This window comes from Engraulis encrasicolus, chromosome 3, assembly GCF_034702125.1.
Source record: "Engraulis encrasicolus isolate BLACKSEA-1 chromosome 3, IST_EnEncr_1.0, whole genome shotgun sequence".
NCBI classification, from domain to species: Eukaryota; Metazoa; Chordata; class Actinopteri; order Clupeiformes; family Engraulidae; genus Engraulis; species Engraulis encrasicolus.
In genome coordinates, this window is record NC_085859.1 from 21,758,095 (window position 1) to 21,780,594 (window position 22,500).

Sequence of the window (22,500 nt, forward strand, 5' to 3'; positions counted from 1 at the left end):
ACGCGTCCCCTAAAATTCTTCTTTCTGAAATCACTGTGCTCCGTCATGCCTTGCTAATGCATTTTGTCTCTCACTTTACTGCTTCAGTGACTTTTATCTCCTAAAGGTAAGCCGTGGTTTGGCAGCTGCTCTGCTCAACCCCATCCATTGCCCCCCCCCCCTCGCTTCTTGCCTCTTTCAATCATGAAATAAATCCCATTTGACATTTAATGAAAATGTGCTTGCTGTTGCAACTCTGGAGGTTATTTCTTTTAATCTCCGAACTTGCGTCTTGCATTTGTTTCATCACGTTTTGTTTTTTATTTGTTTTCTTTCATGGGTAGTCACCTACAAATGAGAAATCCGGTACCGACCCATTCGCATCGCCCAACCACACAGAGACACCCTCTCCACCACAGTCGGACGTGCTTCCTGCTAACCTCTTCAGCAAGAGTCCAACGAGTGCCTCGGATACTTTGGCAGCTCTCGGTGAGTCTCTTAAATACCAACTCTCCTCTCCTCACTGATCCTGAGAAATACTGTGTAGGGCTGCATTTCCCAAAAACCCTTAAGTAGTACTTAAGCCTAAGTAGTACTTAAGTATGAGGGGGCCACCTAGGCAATATATTAGAAATAGGTCTCACATCATTAGTAAAAGTCTATACATACAGTATTTTACCTTGCGAATGCTCTTAGCGCAACCATTTTATTTGCAAGAAAAAAATATACGTAGGCCTATAAAATGATTGCATGTATACACTTTTAGTGATGTGCTATATTGCCTAGGGGGGCCCTCATACTTAAGTACTACTTAGGCTTAAGTACTACTTAAGGGTTTTTGGGAAACGCAGCCCAAGTCAATAAATGCAGTAGTCTAAGATAATGTGCCTGAAAGTTTCGCTGAACAGCCTGATCTCTCAGAATTCCGTGGAATAGACACAGATCTTTGGGACACGAAATCATTGTCAGTTTCACAGATTTTTACAAAAAAAGTACTCCTAGACACGTAATTGTCTTCCGTGATTGACACAAGGACATGCTTTTTCTACTGAATTCTGAGAGATCATGTTGCGCTGAAAGTAGTCCCTCTATAGGTAGGTCTATAGGAAGTTAAATGAAACAACGACTACTTAATAATTAAAATGTATTGTAATATTACTTAATACTAATCTTCGTGTTGTGCTCCAAACCCCTCAGTCATTCTAAATCCAGCACTAACACATGGCTACTCGGGGCCTATTGCTCAATTTAACTCCATTGTTCTGGTCACAGTGGAACAAAACAAACAAGACAAACTACGTTATGGACAGCTGCCAATCCTATGCCTATAAGAATGCTTTGTTTTGTAGTGGGATGTTTTTTGTAGAGAGTTTGTATACTTTGGATATATTACTTATATATATATATATATATTACTTATATATATATATTACTTATATATATATATTACTTATCTAATGATATTAATATGTATTAATTGTTTTAACAGTGGTGTTGTCTTGTTTCTTCTGTTCTCCTCCTATCATACCATCTGCAGAAGGGTTGACCTTGGGTGCTTCTCCCCCAGCCTCAGCTGCGGTCCCCAGCTCCACCACCTGGAGTCAGCCTCTGTCCACCATCTTCCCCCCCGCCGCTGGCCCTGCTGGCATCCCGTCCCTGCCCAGCGGCCCTTTCGCCCAGCCTGCCGCCTTCCCTGCCGCGCCAGCCTCCGTGCCCTCCTGGGGAGTCCCTCCTGCGGCTTACGGCTCGGGCTTCCCCCCTGCTGCAAGCAGCCCCCCGTCCTGGGTGCAGCCCAACCCTCCCGTGCCCAACGGCACCTGGGCCCAGCCTGCTGCCCCAGTGGGGAACCCCTTCCAGCCGTCCGTGTTCCCCATGCCGCCCTCCTCCTCCTCCTCCATGGGGCTGGGGGTGCTGGGTGTGGGGCAGCCCGCTGCTGGCCCGCCCGCACCTCCTCCTGAGGTGCCACCGCGGGCGGCCCCCAAAATGGAGTGCGATGCCTTCCTGGACCTGGATCCTCTTGGGGACAAGGTGAACAAGGACGTGGCGGTGAGGGACATGTTCAAGGACTTCCAGATGGCCCGGCCTCCCCCAGCGGTGCCTGCCAGGAAGGGTGAGTTGGAGCAGGCAGCCCACACTCGATTATGCTTGCTTGCTTGCTTGCTTACCCCTCTGCCAAGCCAGGGACTGGTGTCAATGGAGTTCTCACAGTGACTGTAGCATTCTTCAAATACTTCTAATCTCACGTTACCCATAAATTGATTTCATAAGTTGCATTTTTCTAAACAATCATTTTTCTCACAATCATTTTTAAGTGTGTCCGTTTGGAATCTGTGACTTTCCCGAAAAAAATAGAACAAATTGTGCTCAGATGAAAACTATGAATTCAAAGAATTGTAATGTTATGCTTAACACTATGTGAATGACCATTGTGACCATTATGAATGTCATGATTGCTATTGCATGGGGCGACACAAACGTCTGATCTGTCAGAAAGCGTTGATGATGAAATCAATGTGTCTCGTATATATTTTTTTGGCAGAACCAATGAAACCGCAGACCATGGGTCAGGTTCCTTTTAACAATTCCTTTGAAGTTGGTGTCTTTGGATCCACTGCACCTATAAATGTAAGTACAGAAATGTGCTTTTTCACTCATGCTCTTTCCGTCTCGGTCTTTTTCCCCCTCTCCTTGGCTGTAGGCCCATGTGCGATTCACTTGCATCTCTCTCTCTCTCTCTCTCTCTCTCTCTCTCTCTCTCTCTCTCTCTCTCTCTCTCTCTCTCTCTCTCTCTCTCTCTCTCTCTATTTGAAGGTCATGCAGCTTTTCGTTCAAATAATTGAAATATGGAGGCTATTTATTGTTTCTGTGCTTATACCATGACTGTTCCAAGTTACTACAAAAACTAATCACGTACGAAGGTGCCAAGTAACTACATTTCAAAACCAACACTGCATGAAAGAAATGCACAGTGACGGCCATTTCATTGTGATTTTATCAGCAGTAATGACTGAAAAATGAATCCAACCGCAGAAACATGAGCGACTGGACAAATTTGCCAGTCCTCAGTTGCCAATGTTGAATGTCGTAGCTCAGTAACTTTCCTTTTTGCCTGTGAGTAACATTTCCCTTCCCTGATCTTGCTAGAGTGCACCCACCATCAAGTCTGGAGGGCCAGATCCCTTTCGAGACCCATTTGGAAACCCCTTTGCATGACCAGCACCTGAACTCTGCTGAGTGGAGTCCATGTAAAGTAAGTATATGCAGATCGGTACAAATGAAGAGTTCAGAGGCAAAACCCCTAACTCCATTTCTGAAGACCTGCACTTCTATATTTTTAGAGAAACCCGTTGTTGGTTTTGTTTACATTCATGTACTTGATAATACATATAAATAGTTATAATACATGAATAAAATAAAAAAAATATGCAATTGTTATAGTTTTGTATTAAATAAAAATGAATTAAGATTATTTTCTGAAAAGGCACTTAGGGGGTTTTGCATCTGAACTCTTCAAATACAGAAATGGTGTATGCTTAGGCCGCTGATACTGGAGGCATCGGCTAGGGGGCAGATGGCCAACGGCGCTCTCATTAATGTTTTCTCCACCCTTGTTCGACTCGTACACGCCTTGCATATTTGAATGCGTTTGCCCAGTATTTCTGGTGTATGATGGGTTTTTTGTGTTCATGTTATAAAGAAAAGGTCTCATTTGTCAAGTCGAATTGCAACGTTTTGGTCAACCACAGCTTGATAGTCTGTTGATTGAAATACTGCAATTCATCTTTGCAAATTTGGACAGTGTACGTGACCTTGCCTTTATAAGATTGAACCTGTAAATATCCAATGCACAGAAGTAGTGACGGAGGAGAGCAAGAAGCCTAGTAAGATATTTTACTCTGTTCACTGAAGCATACTAAGAGTCTGTAATGCTGAATAGCGTTAACTTGTAGCAAAAATGTTATGTGATGTAGCATCTTGCACTCTTGACCCCATCTGCTACAGTGGCTACAGAGTGATGTTGCTTGTACAGTACACACGCTTTATCTTTCTGTTTCTGTTTGCTGTACTGCAGGTGCCCTTCCATCCCTCCAGAGGTGCCGCCCCGCCCCCCCCACCCATGATGTTGCACCCCGGACTGGAGGCAGGTCTTTGATGTCCAGCAGGCTCCATCTCTCATCTGCCCCCTCGACATCCCACACCCCGACCCCCCTGCCAAGCAACCCCACAACCAACCTCCCATAACACCCACCACTCCCCTGCCTAGCCAACCTCCCACAACCAATCTCCCACAACATAGCACCCCCTCCCCAACCTCCCCACCCCCACCCCACAGCAGAGGCCTCTGCATGTATTCGCAGAGATCTGGTGGACTAGCTAGCACAGCTCCTGTGGAGAGCGCAGCCAAAAAAAGAAATAACCAGAAGAAGAGCTCCGGTAGACTGCTTTAAATTCCTGTCTTGAGACTGGACAAAAAAAACTTCAAAAAGAGAAGTGCAGTACCTGAGACTACATATCAAAGGAAACTTTGTATCTGAGTATGGAATACTTACAACTGCCACTAGCCATAGCTTGAAGCACAAAGCCCAAGATGGAGACGGGAAAATCCATTGTTCAGGAGAACAGAAGAAAAACGAAACAAAAACTTCTATGTAAAATCATGTTCCAGTATTCAGTGTATCGTGGAAGATTTTTTTCTAACTTTTGAAATGCAGTATTATTTTTACTCTTTTTTTTTTCTTTTTCTTCTTCTCAGCATGTCTCCTACCAATGACGTGTATCTTTAGCTTACGACTTTGAGTGATTCCTGACATTTCTTGAGTAACATTTGCAAGTCGGTATGTTATGTACGTATGTCTGTGTGAGGAAGATCTCAACACGAGGGCGTTTTATTAGCGTTACTGTGTGGCCGCCTCAGGTGTGCATGGTTGGTTTGGACGAGAGGAAATCGCCTAGTGTTATTACTCCTGTGGAGATGATAACGGGCACGAGATGAGCCAGCTTGGAATCCACCTGCCTTGTGTGCCTCTTTTTTGTCATCGTCTCGTCTGACTACGCTCGTGCAAACAAACCATTATGTGGATCGATGGTGTCTTTTGCGTCTTCCGTTCATGCGTTCCACAGCATCTCAAGTCAGTCCAGCTTGCTGTACTCTGTGTGTATTGCAGAGCTACCTGACTGGTGCCATTTCAGTAGAGATTTTGGGGTTTTTCTCTGAGAGTAGACAGGCTCGATGTGTTGTCTCTCCTGTACCGCCTTGTTACATGTTCATAGCCAAGAGGTGTGTAAGAGCGAGAGTGAGTGAGCAGTGTTTGACTGCTGGGGTAAAGAAATGTTCTCACGATAGGTGTCGCATTATGTTAAAAAAAAAAAAAAAAAAGATTCAAGAAAAATAGAAAAAAGAGGCCTTGACTGATAAATGAAGTAGACTTGCTCACAGTTAATTTTGTACGTGGAAATCTATGCGTGTGTGTATGTCTGTATGTATGTATGTATGTATGTATGTATGTATGCGTGTATATATTATATATAAATATATATTTACTCTGTCGTGCACTACCCTTTATTTTGGATGCTGTGTAACTGAAGAGAATCAAGTCCTATAGTCCTTGCAATAAACTGGAATTGTAGTTAGTTGAATGGACTATGAATTTGACCCTTTTTGATCTGTAATGGAATTTATTAAATGTATCAATGGCTTTGCCTTACCCAGTTGACTGCTCAATGGCTTTTTACCAAAGTAGAATGATGCTTTCAACTCTCCCCCCATTCATTGAATGTTTACAACATGCCTGGTATTTTTTTCATGTGTATGAAACTCTGATCTGCTTTTTCTCTGAGGGCCCTATATGTCTCTAACTACGGCTCTGGCTTTTCTATTACAATACTGCCATCTAATGGGCAGGACTGTAACTACAAGGGTTGTCACTCAAGAGTTGTTACCATAGCAACAAGTGTTGTAAAATGGGTCAAGACTCACACTATTAGTGACTTTGCATTGTGTGGGAGGGAATAGTGTAACTTGTATTACCATCAGAAATATATGACCATCTGTCGATGGAATACAAAAATGTGCTTGCTCTATTTTAACTCCAAGTGTGACTTCAGTCATGTAAATTACAAGAGCGACAGTAGGCTACAGTGCACATCATGAATGAGTAGGCCTATGAAAAGTACAATATTTCAATAAACCTCAAATATATTTTCAAAATGTCCCTAGACTGCCAGGTTTTTGTGATGCAATTTTTTTTCACAGAAAGACAATTACACAACTTTTCCCACCTTACCAAATTATAGCCTAACCTGTACAATGCAGTTGAAAAACAAATTCAAAGCTTTAAAGGGAAAAATAACAAAACATTTAACATGGTTGCCTTAATATACGCACCCTTAAACCAATACTTTGTTGCAGCACATTTGGCTTTTATTACAGCGCTAAGTCTTTTTGGGTAGAGCTCTATCAGCGTGGCACATGTTGATGTGGCAATATTTGCCCACCCCTCTTTGCAAAAACACTCCAAGTCTGACGGATAACGAGGGCATCTCCTGTGCACAGCCCTCTTCAGATCACCCCCCAGTTATTCAATGGGATTCAGGTCTGAACTCCAGCTTAGACACGACAAAACATCAATCTTACTCTTGTGAAGCTGTGTGTGTGTGTGTGCGTGCGCGCGTGCGCGTGCAGTAAGGGAAATTTAAATTCTGAAACTGCCTCTTCTTCTTCTACTTTCCAATAGGAGGCAAACAGTTTTGTGCCAATATGTGACTGACACCTTAGTCAGGGAGGAAGGAATCAATCGCCTCCTCATCTTCAACTTTCCAACAGGAGGCAGACGGTTTTGTGCCAACAGTGACTGGTATTTGGAAATGTTCATGATTCCCTCCTCCCTGACAAAGGCCCCATTTACAGCTGAAGATAAACAGCCCCAAAGTGTCATGCAGCCACCTTACAGTTTTTCTCGATTGGTTTGACTAATTTCTCGAAACTGAGATGACCTTCTCAAAATAACACGGACAAATCTCCAAACCAACTTGCAGTTTCCCAAAACAGAATGGCATTTCTCATTGCTTTCATCAAATATCAAATGCTTTGTACTTGTCTCAAATGTTTAGTACATCTCTGCAGATGGATATGTACAAGTACCCTAAAGTTGACACATTGAGCATACATTTAGCACATTCTCCAAATAAATTGATCTCGCTTATCTAGCGAGTTAGACAATTCTCAGTGTAATGGTTGACCTCTCCAAAACATATCAGCATGATTTCATTGTGTAAGTCATCATATGCAAAGTCTACACAATTGTCAAAACAGTCAAGGACATAATATTTGAAGAATTTAATTAAACAGTAAATTCATGACAGTGTTCAACAGGCCAGATGATATTGTAACTTTACTAGTTTGTTGAAAATAATTTTACAACCATGTATACTACAGTTTCCTCTGTTATTTGGCTAATTTCTTGACATTTTTCCAAACGACGTTCTGTTTTGAACAATTGCTAGTTGTTTTGGGATTTGTCCATGTTATTTTGAGAATGCTATTGGTTTGGCTCATTTCTCAAAACAGAGATGAGAAACCTGTAATATATGGGCATTGCTTTCTGTATGTGAATTTACAGTAAAGAAAGTTACTGATAAATTTCCTTGGTAAATTGTCTGTGTTGTCAAACTTCAATGGTTTCACTGACTTTTTCATTTTATTACATATTCGAAATCTGTTAGCTGAACATAGACAAAACATCTAACCATTTTGACTGGCAGTGCTTACACATTTGGCAAAGGGACAATGTATTTTGGGGGTACTGATGATATATGTTGGGAAGGAATTTAGTTTTGACACACGGGTAAACTGTTTTTGGAGAGATATGAGCAAGTGATGAGGATCCATGTAGTTATGTTGAACCATCCAGTTTACTTTTGACAGAAGGACTAAATGAATGCAAATGAGCCAAAGCAATTGGATCTATGCCATTTTGATGATACTGACTATTTATGTGGGAGAAGGCTTAGTGCTGATGCAAGAATGAGCTGTTTTGGGAGGTATAGGACATTTTGCTAGTTATCTGAACTGTTGTGCAGAAGTATAAGAATGTTTAGCCAAATGACCCAATGGGTATAAGAATGTCATCTCAGTTTCAAGAAATTAGCCAAACCAATCGAGAAAAACTGTAACTGTGTATGGTATAGTTTTGGTGATACGCAGTGATGTGGGAAATGTATTATGAGAAGAGGAAAAATCCGCACTCACAAGCTGATTTGTCAAAGCACTACAAATGGCTGAATGGTGCATTCATGTCTGCTTTGTTTGTTTGTGGCGGGTTTTGGGCAGTGGGCTTTGTGAGACAAATTACGTTTCTTTGCACAACAGTACTTAATCAGTTTGTACAATAGTACATGTTATACCTTGTAGTAGATGGATTGAGGTTGTCCTGGGCCCAGAACTGAACACTGCCCTGTGCCATAGTAATACAAGTTAGAGTACATGTGTAAACCAAATGTACAACACAACAGGCAGTTGTTGCCTAATGGTTAGGGTAGTGGTCATCAGACATTTATGGTTGAAGTGCCCTTGAGCACGGCAACTTTATCCACATTGCTCCAGGGACTGCAACCAATACGCTGCAGGTAGCTTTGGTTAAAAGTGTCAGCTAGGTCTTTACCACCCCTCACAAAGGATATAATTGCAAATGTTTTATTGCAAAAACCCAAGGAGAGGACAGTGGAGGGGACAGTTGTCAGAGTTGACAGTGTCCCGGGCCCAGGAAGAGAGGAGGCCCAGAATTGGGTCATCATTATATTGTGTCTATTGGGCTGGGGGGCCTTTTCACATGACTTTGTCCTGGGCCCAGACAAAGCTGTCAGCGGCCTTGCTCGTCCAGGTGGGGCCAGGACAGGAAGACAATCAGGAGGGGACTGTGAGTGCTTCTTAATATGCGACCTTGCCTCCTCCACTTGCCTCCTCCACTTGCTTCTCGTCATGATGACATCACTGACAACAGCATTATATTTCAATATCTTGCAAAAGCTCAATTGTAGAGTCTTTTTCTCATTTGCAATTGGGATGGTGAATGAAAAACAGTCCCTCAAAAGTTGTTGTGGCTAGGGCTGACAGCTGGGAAACTTTATCGTTTTCTCCACGGAGGAGGGGCCAGGAGGCGGGACAAGGAGACAAGCGCAAGTGGAGGAGGCAAGGTCGCATATTAAGACGCACTCTATATCACTGGATCATGTGGCAGCAGATGTACAACAAGTTGGGCATCGCAGAGGGGTTCTTGTGAGCACCACACTTGGTCTCTTGACATCAACAGTCTGTAACAGAATAAGCACATCAGACATTTTTTTGCCTTTATTGATATGAAAGTGGAGATTATGACAGGAAGTGAGAGTGGGGAGAGAGATGGGGAAGGATCAGCAAATGACCCGAATCGAACACGGGTCGCCAGCGTAGTAAGTGCCCTATCATTAGGCCACGGCAGGGCCACATCAGACAACTTTAATATGACCAACACATTAGGGCTGTCCTAAATCACTTCATATTAGGTAGCACATTTCAACTATTGTCCTTGGATAGTGTGTAGATGGACATTTTCACATTAATTAAGCCATTTTTGACAGAGATGAGGTCCTTCTCTATTAATTTACATACAGGTCTACCAACAAATAATAGCTGCCAGAATTCCCCGGATAATTGGGGGCGTGACACCAGTAGTCTTATATTCTGTGGACTAACAGTTTGCAAATGAGCAGTGTGAAAGTTTCAGTATAATTACCTGATGTGATGATATCTCTTGATCTGTTGGAGCTTCTGAAAGGACTGGAGGGTCTCCTTTTTAATAAAGACCGCCAGTGGATGGTCTTGCTCACCACTTAATCTGCCAATCCAACAAACTGCAATAATGTAATGACTCTTTGTGAGATCTCTTTTGCACTACCTGATGGAGAAAAGAAAGGTATAAAAAATAATGTATATGTTGTTTATTGACCCATTCTTGACTTGTCACTTGTTGGGTGATTTTTTTTTCTGAATACTCACTTATATAGTTCTGGAATATGACAACACTGCATGATTAGAGTTTTCTGGTACTGTAGGTTCACCTTTAATTCTTCTTGATCTCTGGTAGTTACTTAGTCAGCACATTTCTTGTGACCCTGTTTGCTTTGTACCAGTGTGTTGATAGTTCTGTGATCACATGACCAATATCATGGCAATTTCAAGGCCACCACATCCCTCTGGAAGACTTTTAAATTGTTTGTAAACTTTTAAGTTTTTCATTTGTTAGATCTCTTTTGTGGCCCATGAATGAATGAATGAATGAATGAATGAATGAATGAATGAATGATTTATTTCTCTCTTCACAGTCATTTTCACGTTCAGTTACATCTCATTGTCCCACAGGATAATGAAGTTGCCAAATAATTATGCACACATGATATAGGAGGGGTCAGGCTATGTTCCCCGGGTCCTATGTTCCCCGCAAAAGGTCCTATGTTCCCCACTGCCACATGGCAAAGCGCAGGTTGTTGTTGCACCTTTGACAGGTTAGGTTTAGGGATAGTTTTGGTCAGGGCACAAATTTACAACTCAGAAACATTGCATTACTGACTGTTTAACGAAGGTTTTGGGAAGGGTTAGATACAATGAAAAAGAAAAAGGGCCCCAAAGTTCCCTGGTCCCATACAAAGACCGGGGAATATAGGACCTGGGGAACATAGGTAAGCTCCCATATAAGATGTTGGGCGCCAAGATCACACGATCTCAGAGTGTGCACACAAATGCATCTTTCCTGGAATGCTGATATCCAATAGGTTTCCTTTGTTCATACAGGTTGTATTGGGGCAATATGCATAAAATGGACAGTATGGTCAAAATACCTGTTTAGAGGTGGAGCAATGCTCATCTTTTCTCTTCAGGATTCCCAAATACTGTTCAGTTGAGCTCAAATCTGAATCACTCTGAATCACTTAGGATTATTGTCATGGTGAAAACGTACACATGATATGAATGACCAAAGGCAATGCACACAAAAAAGTGCACAATGACAAAAGATGGGTTATACCTCAGAATTTAGCCTGAGAATAGCTTGGAGTAATCTACAGAATGTGCACAAAAAAGGACACATGCCCTGCTTGCAGTAATACAGTGTTATTGATTTCAGTCCACATAATACTTTGTATCATACATGAAACACAACTCTAGAATACCTTTTTGCAACATTGTAATCAGATGGCAGTTCACAGCACACTGGGGGCGGGGTGCTGATGGAGTGAAAGGAGGTGATGGGTGTTTAACAGGTTGATGCTCTCCACTAGCTCAGCTGACAACCGTATCTCTTTCATTTCGTGAAGTATTCACGAAAAAAATAACTTTAATTTTCGTGGTGCATTCACGTTATTGCCCGTTTTTCGTGGTTGGGCAACGAAACGCTGCCTATTCATTTTAATTGCCCGACTGCTGCCTAGCGACCCACTAGTTTGACGCCATTTCAGGCCTACCGTCACGTAATCAAACATTTCAAACAAGCAATTTAGGGTTAGGGTAAGGGTTAAGTAGGGTTAGGTTTAGGTTTAGGTTTAGGGTTAAGGTTAGGGTTAGGGTTAGGTTTAGGGTTAAGGTTAGGGTTAGGTTTAGGGTCGTATGACATAAGGCGTAAGTATCGAAAGGGCGTCGAATTAGTGAGTCCCGAGTGTATCAGCAGTGTTCTGTCAGCACCCCTCCCCGCCCCTGCAGACGCTTGGATAACCATAGCAGCAGTGGGGCAATTCAAATGAATAGGCAGCGTTTCGTTGCCCAACCACGAAAAACGGGCAATAATGCACCACGAAAATTAAAGTCATTTTTTTTTCGATAGGGGTCCAGCTGATGGTCCCTTGACATGCTTGTTTATCACACAAAATGTATTTAATCTCCAAAATTCCACTTGAACCTCACACCTGATAAGTAGGCGTATAACTTGCAGGTATGTAGGCCTACTATAGATACTTAAAAAGGTGTCATTTCCACATACAGTTGAGGACGATATCATTAGCCTCCCTCCTGAAATAAGACATCTCTCTTGATTGCTCAATGAGAAGGACCTTCTTTAACAGCTTCTGTTATTCTGGAAACAAATACACCCATGGAGATAATGTCCAATAAGTTGAATTTGGATTTTTCTGTTGTTACAATGAGTTTAAACAAAAAAGGGGGAAAATGGTGAGGACAAAATTATTAGCCCCCTGATCATCAATAGTCAATATGGCGCCATTTATGAACCAAAACTGACACCAGGCTCTTTGATAAGTTGTTAACTAGGTTGGCACATGTGCTACGAGTATTTTGGCCCATATTTCCATTGCAAATTGTTCTAGCTGGTAATTGATGGATGCTGAGCATAGACATTTGCCACAGACTATCAGTGGGATTGAGGACTAGACTCTGAGCGGAACATTCCAGTATCATGGTTTTAGTATCCTTGAGGAACCTCTAAACTAATTTAGATGTATGTTTTGGGTTACAATGTTGTTGGAAGACCCTCACTCCCTGTGTCTGAGGTTGAAAAACAGACAGAAAATGTGATACCCCCTCCACCATGTGTAAAGTAGAAACTGTGCTTAGTCTCATTAGACTAAAGAAGTCCGGGACACCTTCCTAGATGATTGGTATTGACCTAGCCTAGCCTAGTTTTTATTTTAATAATGACAGCTGGTAGGACTTGTCACTATATTGACCTCTGTGGCCATCATCACAAAATAACCCTTTTACTTAAGGCGGTGCATATTATATCAGAGTCTGATTGAGCATTGCCTGTGAACATCTGAAAGTTAAAAATGAGCTTTGGTAGTCTCTGCTTTGGTCTGATGATATTTAATAAGAACTTCTTGGACACCTGAATGCTGCTTCTGTTAGGTGAAGTAACAGTGTCACAGTTAACATGGTCATGGTAGCATCATTCTGTGACAGCCTCAGGCACAGAAAGCCTTGTTTGGGTGAACGGCACCATGAGAAGAGAAGATTAGGATAGAATGTCAAAGGTGACCATGCAAAAATATGCCCATAGATTAAGCTAACATCTTCACTGGATATTTCAACAAGATAATAACCCAAAACTTCCATCCAAAATAGTTCAAAAGTTCTTCAAGGATAGGCCTACTTAAACCATGGGCATGGAGTGATTCAGGCCTCAATCCTTTAGATCAGGGGTGTCAAACTCAAATTGACTGAGGGCCAAAATCAAAATCTGGAACGAAGTCGCGGGCCGAACTCAACATTTATTTTTAAAAATGGACTAAAATTGTGTGTACATGCACTTCATATTCATAGTTAAATTTCACACACACTCTTTCCCATCATATTTGTTAGTTCAAATGTGTGCACATCCCGTGACACAGCAAATTTCATGTTCAAGTCATGTTACGCTATACATTAAGGTGTATGTGGGCCAACTGTAATAGATATTTGAAATGATCTCGCGGGCCGAATAAAATGGCTTCGTGGGCCAAATTTGGCCCCCGGGCCTGAGTTTGACATCCCTGACTTAGATAGTCTTTGAGGAGTGAAAATGAATGTCCATCCTCAACATCATGCAATTTGGACCAGCTAAACGATTTGCAATGGAGAAATGGGCCAAATCTCTGGTAGGACATGTGCCAACCCAGTCAACAACTAATCAAAGAGCCTGGTGTCAGTTTTGTTCATAAATGGCATGGTATTGACTATTAATAATCAGGGGGCTAATAAATTTGTCCTTGCCTTTTTTCCCCTTTTTTGTTTAAACTCGTTGTAACAATGGAAAAATCCACATTCAACATATTGGACACTGTCTCCATAGAGTATGTTTCCAGAATAACATAAATAATTTTCATTCTCAATAAGTAATCAAGAGAGATGTCTAATTTCAGGAGGGGGGCTAATAATATCGTCCTCAACTGTAGCTAGATATTTTTAAATGAAATTTTTTTTTCTCCCGTTTGCATTAGTTTTGGCCTATGGTCTCCATGTAAGCAGTTTTAAAACCCACACATCAAAAATCCATCTTAAAAAATAGCCCATTTAGGGGGCTGAAATGCACCTGTTACAATGGAGTTTTTATTTGTATCCACATGTTGCAATTCCACCTGAACAAGCGAACAAAAATATCCACATTTAAAAATATCCAGCTCTGTGGAAACATCACCTAACGTGCCCAACTGTCTTCCCCTTTGTGTGGTTCACATGCTACGTTTACATGACGTTTTCGATTCCGAATTAAGAATTCCGAATTAAATAGTTCCGTGGAGTTTACTTTGATCTTTCATTTAATTTCGAGTTGTGAAGTGCTTACATGACGTTTTCAAAGTGGAATTAAGATTTATTCAGAGTTAAAATGATAAAATTCTGAAACGTAGCCATAGTTTTACACAATGGCCATCAATGAATACACACGCAAAATGGAATGTTCTACAGTCAAAGAATATACAAAATAAATTCCTGGACTTTTTATAATTATTACACACAGGAATACAGATACAATGTAACAAACTTCACCTGTCTTTATTAAGGATAAAAAGTCTGCGCGAAAAAATCTTTTCACTGACATTCTTTCCAAGTGCTTGTCATACATACATTCAACAGCATATCAGACAAAAACATCTTGGACAACTCCATCAATACGTAAAAGAAAAGTTTTCCTTGCTTTGTCAAAATCTTTCTCCTCACTTAAAAAGGGATAATTACAAAAGTCATCTTTACAGTTAATCCAGGAGATAACATCATTGAAACATATTTATTTTTTTATTTTAGATTTGTACAGATATATAACATGTTAAAGGACAAAGAAAAAAATGACGTAATATAGGAAGGCACAAAAACCTTCCTTTTTTTCTCAAATAGTTTATCCTTGTGGTAAATGATCATGTTAATTTCTTTTGTTCACAGAAAGGCATTTTCAGAGAGGGAAACCAAGGTCCTTTTGCGCGCGAGGACACAATGATAGGAGTAAAGTGTGCAGTGCGTTATAGGATATAAATGGCGTCCTCCTCATCGTGGCTCTTTGGTACTGAGATACCTTGAAGAGCCCATGGAGACTGAACTCCATACCCCACTTAAAGCAAGCCACCAACACCACCATCCATCCATCCATCAATCCACATCGATATTATAACCGTAACTGGTAAGGAAACATCCTTCCTTGTGCACATGCACACAAAACTGTGCGAGTCCATATTAAATGTATCAAAAGAAAACAAATGTCAGTCCAATTCAAAGAATTGTACAAGTTTTTCTTCTTTCTTTTTTATATTAAATCACTTAGTCCAAAAGAAATCTTGAGCACTTTTTTGAAGTGATATAAAGAATATCACCTTCATCCACCTTGCAAAAACACTCTGGGAGGGCATGTGCAGTGGGTTACCACTATAAGCTGACTGACTTGATTCTACAGAGGTTTTCCCACAGTAAGAGCGCTTTGGGGCATCGTGTGCATGAGAACAGTGAACTTATTCAAGACACACTCATTCATTGTACAGGCACACACACATGCACACACACACACACACTCTTGTGTTCAGACACAGAGTATTCACACAGCAACACTCTTGTTTTTGCACTTATTGCAGGCTGTTTTGTGCAGAGAAAGATAAATAGAGACAGAGAGTTAGAAGAGTGAGCAGCAGAGAGAGAAAGAGAGAGAGAGAGAGAGAGAGAGAGAGAGAGAGAGAGAGAGAGAAATAGAGAGAGAAATAGAGAGAGAAATAGAGAGAGAATGTGAAATAAATAAATAAAGAGAGCAGCAGGTGATGTGAAGAAAAGCCTCTGAAGAGTGTTGAGGTGAGTTGAGGCGAGGCCAGGCCAGGCCAGGCCAGGCATGGAGAGGCTCCCTAGATGTTTCTAGAAGGTCTGGTCGTCGTTGCAGGACTCCGTCCAGTGGCCGAACGCCTCGCAGATGTCGCAGTAGGGCCGCTCGTCCTGCCGGCTGCCGTGGTAGGCCGTGTGGGGCGGCGAGTCGGGCATCTGCTCTTGCGTGGGGCAGTCCTCGGTGTCGTGGAGGTCGAAGCAGTCGCAGATGTCACAGAAGAGGCGCGGTGGGACTTTCTTCTTCACCGGTCCCTCGGCCAGACTGTGGGGACAACCAGAAACGGGCACGTTCATTAATTTCATTTATCATTATTGATTAGGAAGTGAAAGCCACTGCACATTGCACATGAACTAATACTAGGGGTCGACCGATACAGGTTTTTTAATGGCTGATGCGATGCCGATTTTTTTTCCATCACCCTTGGCCGAGACCCGATTTCCGATACCCGATATTTGGGGCCGATATGGGTAAAAAAAGAAAAAAAAAAAAAGACAAATATTCCAGGTCTCAAGTTAAAAATAAACATTCCTTTTAACATTATCAAATTGAGGTAGAACTTGTAACATTTAAACACCCACTCTAACAATCAAGTAATGTCTAACAATCAAGTAATAAAAAAATGAAGTGTCTTGGTGCTTTTAAAAAAACCCGAATGACATAAAATAATAAATATTGCATATCGGCCGATACGATCCACTTAAAATATGCAAATATCGACCCGATAACAAATATATCGGTCTATCCTTAACTAATACATCAGTAAGAAAACATCAATATAAAATATGCCAAATTACAATTGCTAATTTCCATGCATTGTCTAGGCAAGTTGTAGCCTCAGTTTCCTTTTCTTAGCTAACTGGAGTGACGCTCAGTGTGCTGTCTACTGCTGCTGTAGCCCATCTGCCTCAAGGTTTGCCGTCTGGCGGCCCTTCACCGCTCAACTTAGCCTATGTAAGCTAACGTAAGAAGAACGTTTCTCCTGCCATAGAATCGCCGTAACCTCAAATGCGCAGGGCAGCACTCTTGTTAGCGCCGTTCGTAACAACTGCCTCAGATAACTTTACGACGGAATTTATATCTGATCAGACACCTGTTTATTTAGGGAGGGAGTCATCGAGCCACTGCCTTCCATTTGGAAGTCAGACTTAATAGTTAATACGTATAAACAGCGTGACGTTTGCCATGTGCGTTACGCCCCTATTTGGGAGAAAACATTGGGGGAAAAGCCAATGCAAGTCAATTGGTGGTGTTGAGAAAGAATTAACGAAAGACAAGGACCTGTAGCTCTAGACAAGCGGATGGCCGTTTATACGTATGGTGAGGACTAATTAGTTACAGTAGTTGCTGGGCCTAGAAGGTCAACCAGAACAGGTGTTGCCAATTAAAGATTTCATTCTCAACAGCCAAAATTTGAATAGGGTTGTCGAACACTTCAAAGCAATTACTGGCTGGGGAACAGATTACAGTCCGTTGCTTGGCCTAGTGGGTACAGTTATGGTGTTGGTTGGAAGATGAGATTATTTAATTTCATTCAGTTGTCATTAGCTAAATTAGAGTTGCATACGTGTTATTTTTACTAAAACTATTAAGCTCTGACCCAAAAGGCAAGCCCACTTTTGGTCAACTATCACAACCCATTTCCTCAAATACGGGCTCGCTGTAAGGTTGTGTTTTCTTTTTATTTTGTACACAGACAGCTGCAGGACTTTCCAACAAGGAAGTCACTTAGTCAAGTTTTCAGACAACACTGCACTGCTTTCTCTATTTCAAGGCCCACATTCCAGTCATGGGCTAGCATTGACAATATTTGTGAAGTGGTGTGAGGTTTTATGATTATGTGATGCATTTTTTTAGATTTAAATGTAGCCAAGACAAAAGAGCTCATAATTGATTTTAGGAAGGCAAAGGCAGAACCAATAGCAAGTGTCATACATGGGGATGTGGAATCATTGATTCTTATACAGTAATTAGGTACAATATTTGACAGTGAGCTCAATTTCCATGTAAACACTGAGAATTGTCAAAAAGGGACAACAGAGAATTAATTTGCTGAGGAAGCTTAACTCCTTCAGTGTCTCTAAAACCATTTTACTTAACTTTTATTAGTGTTTTATTGAGAGTCTCTTTAACTTTCTCTTTCAGTCAAAGACAAGAACAGTCTCTGCAGTATTGTGAACACGTTATCAAAGATTATTGGAACACAGCTAAATAGTGCTCTGTTTAACAAACAGGCAGTCCAAAAGGCTAAAAGTATCATTAGTCAGTCTGACCGTGTTTTAAGTGGTGAATTTTCATTAATGCCCTCTGGGAGGCGCTATTATTCTGTCAGGACAAAAACAAATCGTTACTCTGGATCTTTCATCCCTACAACCATTAGATTATTAAATATGGTTGTAGGGATAGAGTTCACTAGTGAACATTTAATTTACTGAGGGCTGCTCATCACTGACAGGATAGGGTGTTTGAATGTGTGTGTCTTTTGTTTTCCTATTTATTTATTGTTTATTGTTTTCTTTAGGTTTTCTATTCCATTTTCTAAACTTTTTATTTATACTATTTATTCATTGACTGATGGAGAGACTGGGAGCACAAACTGGACTGCCCCTCTGATGGGACTAAGAGTTATCGGAATCTGAATTTGAAACTTTTAGCATTTTCTGCGAGAATGCAGTCTAGTTTTACATTAAATGTATAAAATCACTTTAACACCATTACAACATCAACAGGTATTATTCTTAATCCAACTGCTGTTAGAGACTCATGATAATTACTTGACCATTAAGCTTCCAGTGTGAAATCAGGCAAACATTAGATTGTCTATTCATAGTCAATATGTTGCAAATATAGATGGGTGATGAAGAAAAGTCAGGGGAGTTAAAATATTTCCCCTTCAGCCAGAAAAATAGTATGCCTATTTGATATTGAGAGGGTGTGGATTCAAGTGATGGATCACCCAAATAACAGTGACATATTTATTTTCATCATGCATTTGCTCATACCAACGCAAGTCTGTGCTCAATCCGCTGACCCTAGAGCAGGCAGAGAAGGCGTGGGCACATGCCGATAGCCTGGTACACTGTAATAATGCACCTAACTAGGCATGAGCAGGTTAGAGTACACTGTACAGGGTCAATTCCCAACACTACCCCATATCTCTCATTTCCTTCACTTGTATCCTATTATCAAAGGAAGGCAACAGCTCCAATTGAATATACTTAATAAAAGTACAGGAGTGAGAGGATGGGCTCGGACCTGTCGTAGTTGTCCAGCTCATTGGCGTTGTTCCCGTTCAGAGCCGCCTCTGCCATCTTCTCCAGCTGAGACTTGAGCTCCTGGTTCTTGCGTTGCAGATCCACGATGACCGAGTTCAGGAACTCAATCTGCCCATGCATGAAAATAACAGATGAAGAGCATGGCCAGACACAGACAAATACAATACATGACACACACAACATAAGCGGCTTGCACCACAAAGGACTTGACAAACAACGGCAGGTTATCACACTTCCCATTCTCCAAAAAGTGCAAAATGACTCACAGCACAATCATTAGTACACACTTGTTTAGACAAAGCTACTGCAAACACACATTAATACACCCTGTGACAAGGGAAGACTAACCCCTCACCCATGTGGTCCTACAGTGCTAGGAGGACAAGCAACTCATTCAACTATGAATCCTACAGTTAAAACAGCATGGGGGGACGGGACATGTACAAGATGACATCATTCCACTACAGAACTGACTAGGCAAAAGAACAGGTGCTTTCAGTCTCCCTTTCGAGGCATTCATTCATTCATTCATTCATTCATTCATTCATTCATTCATTCATTCAGGAAATATCCTCTGAATTAAGTGCACTGAGTGACATTGGAAGTCCAAATGACAACTCAAATGACTAGAGGTTTACAGCAAGGAGAGCTGAAGTGGTTTTGGCTAGCTCTAATTGTTAGGAGAGTGTGCCAATTAAAAGATGAACGTTATGTTCATTGAGCTGTTACTAATTACTATACTATAATTGCTGATAAGAAATCCCCTCGTATGGGCAACACATGAAACACATTAATGAGAAAGAGGATTTTTTTTTTCCTCCATGGCTTCACCGTTGTGCTAAAGATGATTAGCTTCTGAAAGCTGCTGTTCTTTTACTGGTGGTCCAAGAACATAGACAGACATAACAGAACAGACCCAGAACCACTGAACAAGAACTGAGAACCAAAAAAACATAACAAATGACATGCAAGAACGTATGAGGAGGATGAGAATAGTAACAAACCGCTGCCTGTTTTAGACAGAACGTAGCATTGTCAACGACCAAAGAAATAGTCAGAGCAAGGCAGATGGAGACAGGTGAAAGAGGAGGAAGAGAGAGAGATAGACAGAGGGGAAAAAAGAGGGAGGAGAGGGGAGAGACAAAACAGGTTAAAAGCATATTAAAAAGACCCACCTCTGCCCCTAAATCACAAATCAGATACTAGAGAAAGCTAGGGAAGAGTGCAGTAGCCACCCCACAAAGTCCTGCAATGCCATCTAGTAACAGCAGGGCGTAGCAGAGAGCAGTCAGGCAATTAGAAAAAGTCTCCTCACCCACCTAACCCACAGCATATACACTATATTTGCCAACACAATGCAAAAGTAGTTAAAACTGTACACAATGCAAAATAATTTACGAAAACATCTGACTACAGGAAATAATCCAAAAGCTGAACATTGGACACCAGGCTTGGCCAAAAGCTACATCTTCCAAGCACACCAACAGCATCAACACTGGGAAGGCATCATTACATCTACTACACAGCATGACTTGACAAAAATATGTACACAAAGATGTCTGGGTCTTGACTTACGTAAGTGTAGCTTCATAAGGATAACTATTCACTCAAGAAAGTAATTTTTAGGCACAAATACACATCAATTTGGGAAGTGTGCATAATATTCATGTCCTTCATGAAGCTACACTTACGAGGACATAGAACACACAAAGAACTCAAGAGAAACCAACAACATATGTCCAATTCTTCCCAAGGTATATTACAACATTCTACCAATCACTGTGACAAAACAAGACACCATACAGTTGGGAAGAATTCTGTGTACCTGACTGTCAGCCATCTCCTTGTCCTCTCTCGCCGTGTCCATGTCAGAGTCACCTGTAGGGAACAGACATCTTACACGTCAGGCCTAGGCCGGGATACGCTTGCTGCAGGATATGCAGGTGCGCCATGCACATTTCATGTAGTAACAAGTTGCCATGTGTATTTTATGCCAATTTTGTGTGTGGTAGAAAACATCAAAACATTACATGCACTGACAGATTCACACAGCAACAAATCAAAGGAAAAGATGTGGTGAGTTGTGACTGGCAACACATTTAAGCTTACTAGCAAAAAAACAAACAAAACACAAAACATCAGACAAAACAAATCAAAATAGGATAAAAAGAAAATCACAGGGAGGGAGGGAGGGAGCTATCCAGGGTTCAGATATCTCTTGTCTTCATTTACTGCGTTCAGGACGACTGAGAACCAATATCAACAGCATTAGCATGGACTCAAGCTGCTTTACTGCGTTCAGGACGACTGAGAACCGTGCCGGTGCCCCTTCCCATTCCCGCACCTAATCTTGCACCAGTCGGCGTGTTCACACAGCTAGTCTGAGCATTAGAGAGCCGGAAAGTTGGTTCACCATGAAAACCAAAAAATACTTTTCTTTTAGTGATGACAACGTGGCTTCAGCAGATTCATACGGGTAACGCAGTCATGTGTGGAAAAGTTCAGAGCCCGGTGTGAAGGCAGGTGGTTTGCAAGTAAGTACTGAAGTGCTGAACGCAACTGGTGCGGCACTGGCACAGTTCTGGTCGGCCTGAAAACAGTAATGGTGGAAGACTCCCATCCCGTGGAGTGTGTGGGTGCGTCACCTAGGCTCGTCGTAGACGTCACCTCTCCGCTCCCTGACGCAGCTGCCCGACTCTCCAGGGTGGAGATACGCTCCTGCAACCGCGACTTCTCAGACTCCAGCAACTGCACAGTCAGCTCCAGCTTCTTGGCTGCTGAACTCTCCTTGCGCAGTTCTGTCATCTGCACACAAGGGGGAGACATTGGGACAGATGAAACATGGGAGGGGAGGGGCTGGTGAAACATATATCAGGGACCCCACCTTTAATTGTGATGCCATGACAAAAACTACATTTTAAGTTTCAAAGATGATGCCATGTACTGGTTCTTATGATTACACGCACGCACGCACGCGCGCACGCGCACGCGCACGCGCACACACACACACACACACACACACACACACACACACACACACACACACACACACACACACACACACACACACACACACACACTTTGTCTCACCTCTTCTTTCAGCTTCTGCAGCTCCTTGTCTCGTTCGGAGACCAAGGCACTGCTTTGTGTGACCGATTGTTGGAGCGCAGCTTTCTCCTCCTCTGATTGCTTCTTGATTGAACCCTCCCTGATCACGACACAAGCACAGCTGGGTTAACGCAGCCATTCATTCAAGAGATGGAGTTTACAAAAATATGAACCAAATATATACCCATATGAGCTCAATACAGGACGGGAGAGGAAAAAGAAAGAAAGAAAGAAAAAAAAACCTTTGCTTTTGAGGTTTGGATGAAGTGTATTTTTGGGTGATGGGGTGTCAACCGAGGGTGTCAAAACTTGTAGACAAAACACGTAAC

The 22,500-nt window shown here is 41.8% G+C and overlaps 2 protein-coding genes across 9 annotated transcripts in view; one reads left to right on the plus strand and one right to left on the minus strand.

Moving 5' to 3' along the window:
- The window catches only part of si:ch211-204c21.1 (disabled homolog 2), a 59,739-nt gene extending 54,055 nt beyond the window's left edge, over positions 1 to 5,684 (plus strand). For 2 of the 3 annotated variants that reach the window (XM_063194972.1, XM_063194971.1), the window contains 5 exons: positions 324 to 468; positions 1,517 to 2,089; positions 2,519 to 2,604; positions 3,124 to 3,229; positions 4,052 to 5,684. In XM_063194972.1, the coding sequence (XP_063051042.1) occupies positions 324 to 468; positions 1,517 to 2,089; positions 2,519 to 2,604; positions 3,124 to 3,192 (873 nt within the window). In that variant the 3' untranslated portion in view covers positions 3,193 to 3,229; positions 4,052 to 5,684. The remainder of the gene's footprint in view (positions 1 to 323; positions 469 to 1,516; positions 2,090 to 2,518; positions 2,605 to 3,123; positions 3,230 to 4,051) is intronic. The other variant, XM_063194973.1, reaches the window with a different exon arrangement.
- An 8,780-nt stretch (positions 5,685 to 14,464) lies between these two features.
- clip1a (CAP-GLY domain containing linker protein 1a) overlaps positions 14,465 to 22,500 on the minus strand; it is a 63,940-nt gene continuing 55,904 nt past the window's right edge. For 5 of the 6 annotated variants that reach the window (XM_063194975.1, XM_063194976.1, XM_063194980.1 and 2 more), the window contains 5 exons: positions 22,154 to 22,271; positions 21,709 to 21,868; positions 20,889 to 20,941; positions 19,044 to 19,171; positions 14,465 to 16,052 (listed from right to left, as the gene is read on the minus strand). In XM_063194975.1, coding sequence (XP_063051045.1) covers positions 15,824 to 16,052; positions 19,044 to 19,171; positions 20,889 to 20,941; positions 21,709 to 21,868; positions 22,154 to 22,271 — 688 coding nt within the window. In that variant the 3' untranslated portion in view covers positions 14,465 to 15,823. Of the gene's footprint in view, positions 16,053 to 19,043; positions 19,172 to 19,884; positions 20,074 to 20,888; positions 20,942 to 21,708; positions 21,869 to 22,153; positions 22,272 to 22,500 lie in introns of those variants that run through there. The other variant, XM_063194979.1, reaches the window with a different exon arrangement.